Below are 14,560 nucleotides of genomic sequence, written 5' to 3' on the forward strand. Positions count from 1 at the left end.
GGCAGATCATCAGAGTGGGAGTTAGCGTAATAGAACAGAGTCCCTCTGCGGTAGTTTAAAAAAAATAAAAGCCCTCCATACCTGTCTCAGGGTAACAACTCTCTCTGTCTTACTCTACATGGTATAAAGATTGATTGTTTCCAAGTTTTCCTGTAAACACCTTGGATGCTTCCCTAATGAAAGAGCTTGCAAACAGGATGTGCAGAGTCTGAACTCCAGAGCTGCTAAATAGGTCAATCCAACACTTTGGGCAAACAAAGGAGCCTTTAATAAATTGTCCAAAATAAATGAGGGCGTTTGCTTGTCCACCAAAAGCAAAGAATGAAATTACAGAAAAGGAACGTATTGTCCCAGCAACCTTCCCAAAGGTTTTACCTGTTAAGATGAAGATGATGAACACGGAGAAGATGTCTGGATATTCTGCTAGCACCCCCGGAGCGTTCATGGTCATGTGCTTTTGGCAGAAGCGCTCGATGTGCTTGCCTGTGAGTTCATCAAACGTCGCGCTCCATGCTCTGGCCACGCTTGATGTTCCTACCAGAAAACAGGAAGGACGCAAAGCACTTTTCATGACTAGAAAATATTTCTAAATGAGCAGCACTACGTAGGGCAGAGCTGACCCCTGCTATTCAGTTAGAAGGGGCAAACAGTGAACCCTCCCCCACAGGTCCACTTGGAGGTTCGGCTTCTCTACAAAACCAAATCTCAGAAGACAACCCCTCCTGCAGAAGACCTAGCCTAGCAATTGCTTACCCTCCCCCCAGCAGCCTTCATGCCCCCAAGACCCCTTGTGCAGAAACCGCTTCTCACACTGTAATAAACCACTGACTTCAAAGGCATTCCACTAGTGTAGACGTTGGTGTGAGAGGAGAAAGAGGCACTAAGACGGGAAAAGGGGGATGAGCAGGTTAGCAGGAAAAGCAAATCACAGGAAGGTATAAGATATACCAGGCCTCCTCCTTTTAAGTCACAGTGTTTCCCCAGTGCTGCCCATCCCTCCCGTGAGCAGGAACAGCTCCCACTGACTGAATGGGAGTTGAAGGAAAATGCAAACTGATCCCTGCTCTGCAATTCAAACCTAGGTTTACAGGGAGATAAAATCTGCTCAGTCACACTGCTGAAAATCCAGAGAGACTCTACTGATTCCGGCTGACTCAATGGGAGCCAGGTCAGTCCTTAACAGAGAGCAAAGCAGGCCCCATGTATTTCAAACCCAATTCTTGAGCAACTGAGCCACCCCCCAGCTTGAAGCATTGCCTAGGAAATAGAAGCTATCATACAAAATAAGAGAAATCCTGGAGTGCTGGGTAAATTCATATTCAAGTTCTACAGCAGGGACAGAAAAATACCGCACTGCAAGACAAATGCTGAAATGCAGTTCGCAAATTCGGACACGGTGTAAATAACTTTGGAGCTTTTGAAGATTAAAAATCCCTCAACACTCTTTCAACATTGACACTTCCTTTCCTTCTCCTGACTGTCTAACCTCTTCAAGTGCATGCATGTAATGCACATCCAAGGAGCTACAGAACAGACCAGCATTCAAATTGGGTTTTATCTAGGGTTTTTTTGTTTTGTTTTGTTTTTTAAATATATATCCTCAAAACTGTGGTTTAGGCTCCAGAAGTTCCCCATTGCTGACAACAGGTGCAGCTGATCCAATGCTGACCATGCTTCAGATGCAAGTGTAGTAGACAGGGATCAACATCGTTCAGTGCCATTCCAGTAGCTGCAGCCAAAACCTCCTGAGACACAATGTAGTCCCAGTGACTTCAACAGGATGAAGTGTAGCAGTGGGCACTACTCCAAGGAGTGAGTATTGGCAGGGTTAGGCCCCACCAATGACCCCTTGTGACTATATAGTACCATTTTTTATAAAACTTTTCACCCTAACAACTGTAATTTTTTCACTGTTAACACGGATGTGAAATCGCTCTTACAACTGAAAATGAAATTAATACCAAGAACGAGAATTCTAATTGAAAATACGGGCTGACAAACTAATTCTCACAGATCCACTATTTAGCCAAAAAGACCTGAGTGAAGGTCTTGTGATCATTATAAACTAATACAGCTGTGCAGGAAAAGATAGGGCATAACTGAGTCCTGCAGGGCTTGCCCATATCTCAAGTCCAAGCACAAGGGGCTAGGGGAAAGCAAGCTCCCTTATCATCTGTCCCTGTTTTCTCAGACCCATTTAGCAGGGCATCACCCCCCTCTAACAGACATTGATGAGCTATAGCCTTGGCCTAGGCCAACATAGGTAGGTCTTTTTGCTCAGGCAGTAAAGGCTCAAGCCACAGGGCCCCAGTTCAATCCCCACAAAGGTGTTGTGTTACAAGTCACTACTCCCTCTTGTGAGCAAGCTGGCAAAGAAGGGCATGGAGTAGGGTGACCACCCATCCAGAATTGAGCAGGACAATGCTGAAATGCAGAATTCAAGTCTGAGTCCTGGGCTGCATGACTCTGGGATAGGGTTGCCAATTTTGGTTGGCTGTATCCCCGGAGATTTCATCACATGACATAATCTTTAATTAAAGATTAATCTTTTAATTCCTGGAGACTCCAGGCCAATCCTGGAGGGTTGGCAACCCAACTCTGGGACAGCACTTGTCCCAGATTCCCTGCAGTGCTGCTCTGTGCCCAAGGCTCAGGGGTGGTGCCAGCCTTTTCCCGGTGGGGTGGGCTGAGGCGGGCCCCCTCTTGCCATGAGGCTCTGCCCCCTGCTCCACCCGCCCCAGGTCCTGCCTCTGCCCAAGCCAGAAGCTAGAGCTGGACAGTAATAAGAGCTGCCCAGGGAGTTCAGGACACTGTGGGAAGCCCTGGAACTTCCACCTGCCCTAGGCGGTGCACCTTGGCAGGCGGGGACAGGCCCATCTAAGCCCAGATCCTATGATTAACTTTGCTCAAGTGAATGTGTTTGCAGGATCAGGACCATGAGACCCTATCTAGCCCTAAATCCCCCAGACAGTTTCTGCTTTATTGGTGCTCTCATACCGTGGTGATAAAGGCCATATAAGTACAGTATCTAGATAAACGAGAACTGCTGGACTACAGAAGTCTTCTGTTTATTGCCACAATTAAACCCTGGAGGATGCATCTGTAAGAGGTAATTAACATTTTTTTATAGAACAAAACACCTTGAGAGGAACCTATTTTGGATATCGGGGGGGGGGGGGGGGGGAAGAGGAGGATCAGTTTGTTTGGAGTTTTTTTAAACTACATGTTATCCCCTTCCTGACATCAACCCAATTCAAAAAGAATATCCGAACACTAACTTCTGGGCATCTTACCTGTCACTCTCTCATTTTATACACAAAATCTAGAATGTAAAGAGGTTTCATGTAACATACAGTATGGAATCAATACTAGCCAAGACAAGCAGCACTTATGTTACCAAGCAAGTCTTTATCTGATTTCCAGGGTGCCTGGCAGGAGATCAATCTCAGTTTTAATGGTAATATTTCCCATAAAGTAAAAATTAACCCCCCCGCCCCCCCCTAATAATATAATAGCAAATTGTTTGTCATTGTAGCTAATGGAGTTCTTCCCTTAACTGGTATGGTGATTTCAGCCTGAGCTCTGGCACCATAATACATTTGAAACGTTTGATAACTTGATTAAATGGACGAATCTTTAATTAACCAAAACGGTTTCTTTTTAAACCTTAGAAGTGTGAACTGAGTTGTCCACTTACTCAGGGCCTGAGCCAAAGCCCATTGTAGTCAACCAGAGATTTTTCCATTGACTTCAAAGGGCTTTGGATTGGGCACTGGACTGAAATCAGCAGAAGTTAGGCACCTAAATATCTGTGAAAATTTGAGCCTGAGTGCTGCAACCCACACTGAGCCCAATCCTGCACCCAGTAAAGTCAATGCAAAATACCTACGGATTTCAATGGAAGCAGAACTGGGTCCTTAATCAGCAAACACCATAGATGCTGAAGCAGTGAGAAGCTGACCCCCCTGCCACCTGAACATCAGATTTTTCTTCCATAGCAGAAGGAAAACTCCTGATTCCTGGTAGATAGCTAGCAGGGCCTCAAGCCAAAATTGCATAAATCCGTTTAAACTAAAGGAAGCGGGAGTGGCAACCTGGCATTGATCCAAACTGTTAACCTATAATATTTACCAAGTTCACTGAATTTCCAGAAAGAGCTCTGAAATGCTCAGATCTGGAGGCTGCTGTAGGTGCAAGGTATTCTGTAGTTTCTATTTTTTTAACAATCTGACTGTGCAAGTGAAAGTTAGTGTACAAATAAGACAGGCATTCTGGATGAATGCTACAGTATTTCTGCATGCCCCTCAGTACTTACCAATCACATAAGAAAGAATTAAATTCCATCCAGTGATGAATGCCCACAGCTCACCCACAGTCACATAGCTATAGAGATAAGCAGACCCAGTCTTTGGAACTCTAGCACCAAATTCTCCATAACAAAGTCCAGCCAACACAGAAGCCAATGCGGCAATCAAGAAAGAGATAACAATCGCAGGTCCCGCGTTTTCTCGTGCCACTGCTCCAGCCAGTACATAGACGCCCGCACCAAGTGTGCTACCTACACCAAGAGCTACCAAGTCAAAAGTGTTGAGGCATCGTGACAGCTGGCTCTCATCTCTGGTCCAGTCCACAACTTTCCGGCGAAGCAGCTTCTTTCCAAAACTGAGAAGTCCTTGGCAACCCATCCTTTTGTGGAGACCTGTTAGAAAGATGCTGCATAATTAGTTAAACCAGTGGTAACTCAGGAAACGTCATCTCTGCATAGTAATACCATACTGCTCTTGTATTTAAAGAACAAAACCTTTTCACTTTACACCTTTTGACTCTACAAACTGGCTGCCTGGGTCTTCAGAGTTTTATCTGCTTAGTGCACAGTCAAATCACTCCTGCTCATAGAACAACATATATGTATAAAATACTAAATAAAATTTACAATAAGGCCATGTGAAATTTACATTTCGGATGTTAGGTTATACACAATGTAAAAGGTGATATAACACTTAACTGAAATAGATTTATATTACAAAACTGAACTCATTGTACCAGCTATGAAATCTATAATATCAACCCATGGAACAGAGACATTAGCTGAAGGAACAAACAAATTCATTATTCAGAAGACACTAGCCACACACCCTGGCTTAACCCCGTGATATAAATCAATGGCTCTTACTCAGTAAAAATCATTATTACAACTGCAGGAAGAAAGTTTAGGATTTCATACACCCCCCTGTTTAGTGTTTAGGAAAATATCTAAGTCAACGCTAACAGTAAAGCTTTTCATGAGCTACATGAATTCAAACAAGCAGCAAGGCAAATCTCAGAAAAATCTGCTGAACTGTAGGCGTTCCAAAGCACACAGGGTGAGGAAAGTATTTTCTCCTTTCATATAGAAGGCAGAACTCTTTAACTGTATTAGCATGTCAACACCCTCTGACAATTCTCTGTTAGGACCAAATGCAAAGATACATCTGCTAGATTTTTCTTCAGACAGGTGGTCGTTCACTCCCAAAAACCAGAAGTACCAGAGAACTATAAACTTCAGATTGGTACAGTAACTCCTCGCTTAACGTTGTAGTTATGTTCCTGAAAAATGCTACTTTAAGCGAAATGTTTTTAAGCAAATCCAATTTCTCCATAAGAATTAATGTAAATAGGGGGGTTAGGTTCCAGGGAAATTTTTCACTCAGCTGGGCCCTCAAGGGTTAACACACTACTGTTAATGTAGCCTCACACTCTACAAGGCATCACAAATGGAGGAAGGAGACACAATAGATGCATGGCAGCGGCTGCAAACATTCCCTGCCAAAACTGAACAGGATGAACTGAACCCATGCTATCCCACTGTAATGCACCACTCCCTCCACTTTCCACAGTGCCGCGGGGTGCGTGTGTGTGTGTGTGTGTGTGAGAGAGAGAGAGATGCTCATTGCCCCTTTAAATACGCTAACCGCACTCTAAGTGCATTGCCTTTTTAAGTAGATCAGCAAGTTGAGACACCAGCTGCTGCCAGCAAGCTCCTTCTGTCCTGAGCCCTGTCTCTGTGGAGATGGGGCACAGGAGCAGGGGTGCAGAAGCAGGGGGAGGGGGACACTGACATCAGCACCCCTCTTCCCCCCACCCCCTGCACAGCAAGCAGGAGGCTCCCCGGAGTAGCTCCAAGGCAGAGGGCAGGAGCAGCACTTGGCAGTGGGGTGAGGGACACCTGAACTGTCCAGCAATTGATAGCCTGCTGGGAAGCTGCCGCACAGGGAACTTAGGGGAACTGATGGGGGGCTGCTGGTCCATCCTGGTTCCAAACCCCCACCAGCTAGTCCAACGGACTGCTCCTCCTGCAAGCAGTGGACAAAGCAGGTGGTTGCCAAACAACGTTATAAGGAAGCATTGTGCGACTTTAAACAAGCATGTTCCCTAATTGATCAGCGACGTAACAACAAAACAACGTTAACCGGGAAGACGTTAAATGAGGAGTTACTGTATATGATAGCAACAGCCTGAGTATGAAACTCACCCCTGTGCAGAAGGTTAGCACACTCATAGACTTTAAGGTCAGAATCTAGTCGGACCTCCTGCACACTGCAGGCCACAGAACCGCACCCACCCACTCCTGTGACATTCCCAGGCCAGTTCCTCAACTGAAACTCACTAGAGCTCCAGTGTATCCAACAGAGCTATGTGGATTAAAGCCAGACAAGGATCAGCCCCAGAATCCCTTTTAGACTATGCAATAGCATCTCAGGGAAGTGGTGGAAACCCCTTGCTTGGGATTTTTGCATTTGACATCACTTCAGTCCCACTGGCCTTAAGTTGCGTAGGCCTTGTGCTGCCCTGCATTCACAATGGATAGTGATGGGCTGACCCAGTCGGCTAAAGGCACAGCAATCCACTCCCAAAGAGGGATCCAAGTTGGAGCTGACCTAGCACTGCACTCCCTGTATTCGCAGCACTTGCTTAGCACTCCCCATTGTCACATCCTAGTGACTTCACCAATCAATTACAGAGGGAACAGTGTCTGCCTGCGGGAAGGTTGCCAGAGAGCAGGGCCTTTATGGGGAACAGGAAGGAAATGGGAAAGATGGAGTGCCACCTTTGAGGAAAGAAATACGTATGTTGACTTTGCACCAGCAGGTTCTTTATACCTTAGCCATTTTGTTCAGACATTTGTTCAGTCAACAAATCACAAAGGTGTGGAGAGAGACAAAGGAAGAGAATTTCTACCATGTCAATCTATTGCAATTGAAAGTATTTCTCTGGATCTTTCAGTAGAACAACAAATAAAGAGGTCCCACAGATTTTAAGTTTTGCATTATGTCCGCAGAGTGTCCTTTGAACAACCACACGACAGGTATCATTGGCAACTCATCCAGTATAGCAGGTGATCCCCCAGCCCATGTTAAGAGTTGGCTAAGACAAAATTTTGGTACCAGCACACAGGCGCATGCCAATGGAGAAAAAAGTTTATATCCCAATAAAAATACAGTCATGGCCATTTGCTAAAGAGGTTTCTTGGAAGACATCCCAGCATGGCAGCTGTCATGAGGCAGGGCCCAATCCAACTCCCACTGACGAGACAGAGTCTTTCCATTGACTTTAGTGGGAGCTGGCTCGGGCCATAAATGCATCCCAATTACACATTTAGCTGGTGCAAAGACAGTGTGTCAGTATGCTTGTTAAAATCTTTAACCTCCTGGTTCACACACACAAAACCACTATATTATTTGAGGGAAAAAAATCTAAAATGTCTTATTAGACACCTCAGCAAGAGATCAGTGCACATGTGTGTCTGGTGCAGTGACATCCTTCCCTCCTTTGTCTCTCTGCAGTCCATCAACCTTTCAAGCTACTTTGATTTGCTTCCTGTGATCTCACCTACAAAGGTATTTACCCAGCTATACCACCCTTCAAGGAGCAGAAGACAGCCCCTTGCAATACCGTCCATTCTATGTAGCCCAATCTATTCAAGATGGCATTTATTGCTTTGGATGAATGTCCCGGGGGGCTGATTTTTTTTCCCCTGTATCATTTTTAACAACACACAAAGTCATTTTGATAGTTTTCTCTCAGCCCAGGTTGGAATTTTATTTCCTTAATAAGCATCCCTTACTCCAAAGAGCACCTGTTCTTTATTCTGGCCTAATGACCATGATTTTTATATGTTAATTGACATGACTGTAGGTGCCCATCTGAAACTAAGTAAATCCTTGTCATCTTTTTATCTGAGCTTTAAGATACAGAAGAAGCACACATGCTTAATGTCATTTCACAGAACACAGAGTTAATCTACTCCATATCAAATAAAAAGGCAATCTGTCACAGGCTCTCATTTGTCCAGTCTAATTACCAACAGAGTTCCCCTCAGATTTTAGGACACACTGTGTGAGCTAAACCATGAAATAGTCTTGCAGTGTGTTTTGCCAAAACAGAAGAAGTAATTTTAAAAGGTGTTCAGAACAACAGCAAAGGGAGCGATTCAGTAAAGAGCAGTCAGGTGAGGTCCATCGTCCCATACAGCTGTCTGGGACTCTGCAAGCAGCACCAGAGTCTTGGGCCACGTCTACACTGCAGACTTCTGTCAGCATAGCTTTCAGTCAGGGGTATGAAAAGGGATGATCCCTGACTGACATAGCTGTGCCAACATCCAGCGTAGATGAAGTTATACCAACAAAAGCGCAGTTGTGCCACTATAAACTGTATCCACAGAGGGAGTGCTTTGCCAGTGTAGTACATTGGTATAGCTATACCAGCAGGTTGCTCTTAGTGCATGCCTGGCCATAGTGAATTCTTCATTTTGAACTGTTCTGCCTAATTCAAGCTTCCTCTTTCACTGTGCAGCTGCTTGCAAGGGGAATGCAATTTGGAAGAGAGGGCAGGACACCAGGCTTTCCTACAAACTAAAGGAATTCCCCCTTCCACCCTTGAGCTGTAGGGTAAATGGAGAATACATAACTGACACATCGTCCCAGCCTTCCATAGCTCTGGGAACAGAAATCTGCGTAGTTCCCAAAAGTGTGTGGCAGATCTATGTGCTGGTATCCAAGCAACGCATTTCTCATCTAATTAAAAAAATAATTGTGATCAAAAGAAAAATGTAACATTGTTGTCAGTTTCTATTGCTCAGCAGTATCTCTTTAATCATGAATAACATAATAGGTTTTTTTGCACACACTCTCTCTAAGTGCAATAAGAAAAAAATCATTCTCAGAAGAATGTAAAAATGGCCACACTGGGTCAGATCAAAGATCCATCTAGCATCCTGTCTTCCGACAGTGGCCAATGCCAGGTGCCCCAAAGGGAATGAACAGAACAGGTAATCATCAAGTGATCCATCCCCTGTTGTCCATTCCCAGCTTCCGGCAAACAGAGGCTAGGGACACCATCCCTGCCCATCCTGGTTAATAGTCACTGATGGACCTATCCTCTGTGAATTTATCTAATTCTTTTTTGAACCCTGATAGTGTCTTGGCCTTCACAACATCCTACGGCAAGGAGTTCCACAGGCTGACTGTGCACTGCGTGAAGAAATACTTCCTCTTATTTGTTTTAAACCTGCTGCCTATTAATTTCATTTGGTGACCCCTAGTTCTTGGGTTATGAGAAGGAGTAAATAACACTTCCTAATATACTTTCTCCACACCAGTCATGATTTTATAGACCTCTATCATATCCCCCGTTAGTCATCTCTTTTCCAAGCTGAAAAGTCCCAGTCTTATTAATCTCTCCTCATACGAAAGCTGTTCCGTACTCCTAATCATTTTTGTTGCCCTTTTCTGTACCAGAATACGATACATTCCGTAAGCTTTAAATTCTTAAAATGTGCATGTACTTTATAATCCCAACATTTTCTGAGTGGCACAAAACACTTTCATATATAGGTACAAAATCAGCAGTCTCTCCCCTTATAAAGTTGCTACCCTCAGGGCCGGCACTCGTCTTTCCGCGGCAGCGGCAATTCGGCGGCAGCTTCTGTCTTCAGACATCCTGCTTGGAGTGGCAAAAACAGTAGAGCCGGCCCTGGTTACACTACTAACCATGTAGATTATTTTAGTTTTCTCACAGAGATTTCCTGAGGCTTCACTCAGGTTGCCTTGCTCAGGTGTTGGTCCTGCTTTGAGCAGGGGATTGGACTGGATAACCTCCTGAGGTCTCTTCCAACCCGAATATTCTATGAATTTTTATTAAAGATTCACATCCATCTTACTCATCTGTACAGAGTAAATGTCTTTGATTCTCCTTCCACTTTTCTAAATCCAGACATTGAAAATCCACATGCACCCTCCAGCATACTGTAGACTATTGGTAAATATCATTTTTATTTAAGGCAGTTCTGCAATACAACAAGTTTTTTCTTCCAGAGCCAAACCCCTCAGCCAGGCTGGCATTATAGAGCTGTTCCAGAGGAAAGCATTTTAAGGTACTTCAGACAGCATGTTCAGAGTTTACTGAATGGGGCAGTGAGACCAAGAGACATAATGTTCTCAGCCAGACTTAAGACCTTTTACTAAACAAATAAGAAGAGGAAAAGACAGGATGTAGTCATGGCTTTATATTTTCTGACATTGTATTTCACCTCCCACTTCCAAAGCACCGTGGGCTAATGGGTACTTTATAAAAAGGTTAGCCACTGAAACGTATCCTAGGGCAGGGGTCGGCAACCTATGGCACGTGTGCCAAAGACGGCAAGTGAGCCGATTTTTAATGAACCCAGGCCGGCAGCAGGCTGAGCGGGGCCTGCGGCTGGGACCCTGGCAGGCAGCAGCATGCCATTAAAAATCCTGCCCACCCCAGCCCGCTCTTCTCCGCCCTCCTGCGAGGGCAGGGTGAAGAAGCTTGGTGCTGCTGGCTGCTGCTGCAGGGCAGGCAAGCTCCCTCCTCCCTGGCCTCTTCCTCCAGTGTGCTGGGTTCCTGCCCCTCCTTCTCTCCCTCCCTCCCTGCCACTGAGATCAGCTGATGGCCCTTGTGAGGAAGGGGGAGCGCGCTGGGGGGAGGAGGCGGAGAAGAGGTGGGGACAGGGCCTTGCAGAAGACGGGTGGAATCAGGGCATATCCCCTCCAGCCCCTGCCGTGAGCCGTTCTGGGCAGGGGGCTGGGAGCACCCCCATGACCCTAGCCCACACCCCCAGCCCTCTGCCCTGACCCCTACATCCCCACACACACACCCCAGCCCCCTGCCCTGATCCCTGCACTGCCCCCACACACTCCCAGCCCTCTGCCCTGACCCCTGCACCCCCCTCACACACACCCAGCCCTCTGCCCTGACCCCTGCACCCCCACCCCCACACTCCCAGCCCCCTTCCCTGACCCCTGCACCCCCCACGACCCCAGCCCTGACTCCAGCACCCCCCCACACCCCATGCCCTGACTCCTGCAACCCCCTCACATGCCCCCAGCCCTCTGCCCTGACTCCTGCACCCCCCACACACATACCCAGCCCCCGCACACCCCATGACCTGACTCTTGCACCCCCCACATTCCCACCCCCACCCTGAGCACCAAACGGGAGCTCCCGCACACACATACCCACATTCCCACCTGCACCCCTGGCACCAAATGGGAGCTGCCCAGGTAAGCACTCTACACCCAAACCTCCTGCCCCAACTCTGAGCCCCCTCCCTCATTCTAGCTCCTGGCCAGACCCTACACCCCAACCCCCAGCTTGCTCCTTCACCCCCAGCCCTGTGCTCAGTGCACTCCCACCCTCAGCTCAGTGCAGTGAAAGAAAAGAAGAGAATGGGCTAGAACCAGGGAGGAGGTAGGTATCCACTCTATGTGGGCAGGGCCGGGATCCCAGACCGGCAGCAGGGGCTGAGCGGGGCCCTCAGCTGGGACCCTGGCTGGCGGGAGCCGGTGGACGGAACCCCAGACCAGCAGCGGGCTGAGTGGCAGCAGGCTGAGCTGCCAGTTTGGGGTCCCGGCCGCCGACCCCGCTCAGCCCGCTGCTGGTCTGCAGTTCTGGCTGCCGGCCCCTTGCCAGCCGGGGTCTGAGCCGCAGGACCCGCTCAGCCTGCTGCCGGCCTAGGTGAACGGAACCCCAGGCTGGCAGCGGGCTGGCGGCATAAGATCAGCATTTTAATTTAATTTTAAATGAAGCGTCTTAAACATTTTGAAAACCTTGTTTAGTTTACATATGACAATAGTTTAGTTATATAATATATAGACTTACAGAGAGAGACCTTCTAAAAAACATTAAAATGTATTACTGGCACGTGAAACCTTAAATTAAAGTGAATAAATGAAGACTTGGCACACCACTTCTGAAAGGTTGCCGACCCCTGTCCTAGGAGAATGGTGCATCTGATAGTTTTGGACATCTGTAGCTGGTATTTTTAATGTTAACACATCTTCAATTTGCTTTCACCCCCAGTGACCGAAGGAGACCTCAGAACTCTTCTGATCCTGTCTGTTCCTTCCCCATCCAGCAGAGGAAGACTAGATGTGGCTTTCTCCATGGGACATCAGCAATTTTCCTTGAGTTAGACAGATGGGGCCTGGAAAACACATCATCATGGGGTGCTTCCAACATATCATGGTAAAGTATGAGCTTTGTATCTCTGCAGTCTGCTTTGGTATGTATGTATCAGAAGGCAAAGAACTCAGAATTCCCCAAATCTACTTTCTCCATATGCAGGCGGAAAAACTAGGCATAACCTTGCGGGTTTACCTGTATACACCTGCCATGATAATCCAGGGGTGAAAATACCCATAACTGAATTACTTCCAAATAATTGTGCTACTGGATAAAATCCACCTCCCCATCCCAGGCGCATCCAATAAGGCCACAGTGCAGCATCTGTGCAGGCAATATACTAACTAACTAATAGACTGGAATAGCATCTGCAGCTCCTCCACACCCTTTACATGAGGATTCGTGAATCCACATAACCCAGCACCCAGTAGCCTACACTCCTCTGCTCAGACATGCCCCTCCCACCCCGATTACAAGGATGATTCAGAATTCGCCTGGAGCTCACTCTGCAGCACACAAGTGATATGGATACCCTTTATGCCCCCCCTCTCCCCCGCACATCCCTACCAGGGGGCAGAGGGTCTGGAGCCAGCTGTCCTCAGCTCAGTTCACTCACCCATATGGAACTCTTACACTCTGCAAGTTGGTGTGTATACCTACAACGTAACGGGTGGTCTCATGGTTAATTGTTTATCATTAATAGTTTGGGGGGTGGTTACAGGTATGCGAAAACACAAATACAGTGCATCAGAGCTACACACAGACACTAAAACATGGGTGGCATAAATGTTAGCACAACAGTTCAGCTGTTAGGCTTTAAAAAGGGCAGGAAAGGGAAAGTTTTATCCACAGCAAATGTAAACGAGCCCCTTGAAAATATGTTCTGTACATGTGGTGTTAACTTCTGTGCTCTACTATCCAGTATGTACAATCGAACCAAAAGCTATTGCTCACCACAGATAGTAGCAATGGCTCCATTGATGCTCTGTGGCATTTGTGTGTGTGTGTGGGGGGGGGGGGGAATTTCTCCCCCTTCAGGCCTCACACAAATGCCTTATCCTAAACCAGCTACTTGGGATTGGCACCAGGGGGAGGATTTAGCCCTTAGTGAATAAATAATGCAATTGGCGGGGAGAAAAGATATTACTGCAGCTCCAAGGGGCCGAGTCCACCAGAGTGTCAGAACAGATTGACTATACATTGACTATACATTTTCAAGACAGATTTTACCATCTTCCCAATAGAACTGCATCTTCTGATACTGAATTACACTAGACTTGCTAAAAAAATTAATTGGGATAAATGGGATTACAATGCATACCAAATCAATTAATTAGAAATGGCTTTCCTTAATCCAGGAATGTTTCCACTGATTTTGAGGCCATTCCTGCAAGCCATCCATGCACGGAGCTCTGAATCAGGTCAGGGTGAGCCCTAGACCTGTGTTCAGTTTCATCAGATTTGCAAATGATTTGACACAATGAAAGTTTTTTTTTTTTTTAAAAACTGCTCCCTTTCTATACTGAGTGAAGTTAATTTCTCCTATAAGCAACTAAGCTGCATTCCAAACTATATTACTAACTTCCAAGGGCATTATCATGACTATGAATCTAATACTGTTGCATTCCTGTGATTTTAATTAATACAGCATATAAAAGAAACCTATAGTGAAATTAACTAAAAAGGTTGGCTTTGGCACTAGCATTCCTACAGGTGATTTAGAATTTGAGGAAAAAAAGTGCTAGATTTTTCAAAGCATCTTCCAAAGTCTGATATGCAATTGTTGCATATACACATGAGGATTTGTATGTATAAATCAAGTAATTAAGTGCACAGTTACTGGTCTGGACTCTCATATCCTCTTGTACACACATAGATATACACTCATATTGCGTGTGTACAGTCGCAGAGGTTGTGCTTGCACAAGTCACCCCACGTAGCTAAATAATCTCCACTGAAGTACTATTCAATAAGACACTAAGAATCATAGAATATCAGGATTGGAAGGGACCTCAGGAGGTCATCTAGTGCAACCCCCTGCTCAAAGCAGGACCAATCCCCAAATAAATCATCCCAGCCAGGGCTTTGTCAAGCCTGA

General features: G+C 46.2%; 1 protein-coding gene across 1 annotated transcript in view; it reads right to left on the reverse strand.

Annotated features, from left to right (window-relative positions):
- Positions 1 to 14,560, reverse strand: part of SLC7A1 (solute carrier family 7 member 1) — a 53,324-nt gene that overhangs the window by 24,028 nt on the left and 14,736 nt on the right. The window contains exons 2-3 of the mRNA XM_048846628.2: positions 4,316 to 4,699; positions 376 to 534 (exon numbers count right to left, since the gene is read on the reverse strand). Of these exons, the coding sequence (XP_048702585.1) occupies positions 376 to 534; positions 4,316 to 4,685 (529 nt within the window). The 5' untranslated portion in view covers positions 4,686 to 4,699. The remainder of the gene's footprint in view (positions 1 to 375; positions 535 to 4,315; positions 4,700 to 14,560) is intronic.

The sequence above is a fragment of the Caretta caretta genome, chromosome 1, assembly GCF_965140235.1.
Source record: "Caretta caretta isolate rCarCar2 chromosome 1, rCarCar1.hap1, whole genome shotgun sequence".
Lineage (NCBI taxonomy): Eukaryota > Metazoa > Chordata > Testudines > Cheloniidae > Caretta > Caretta caretta.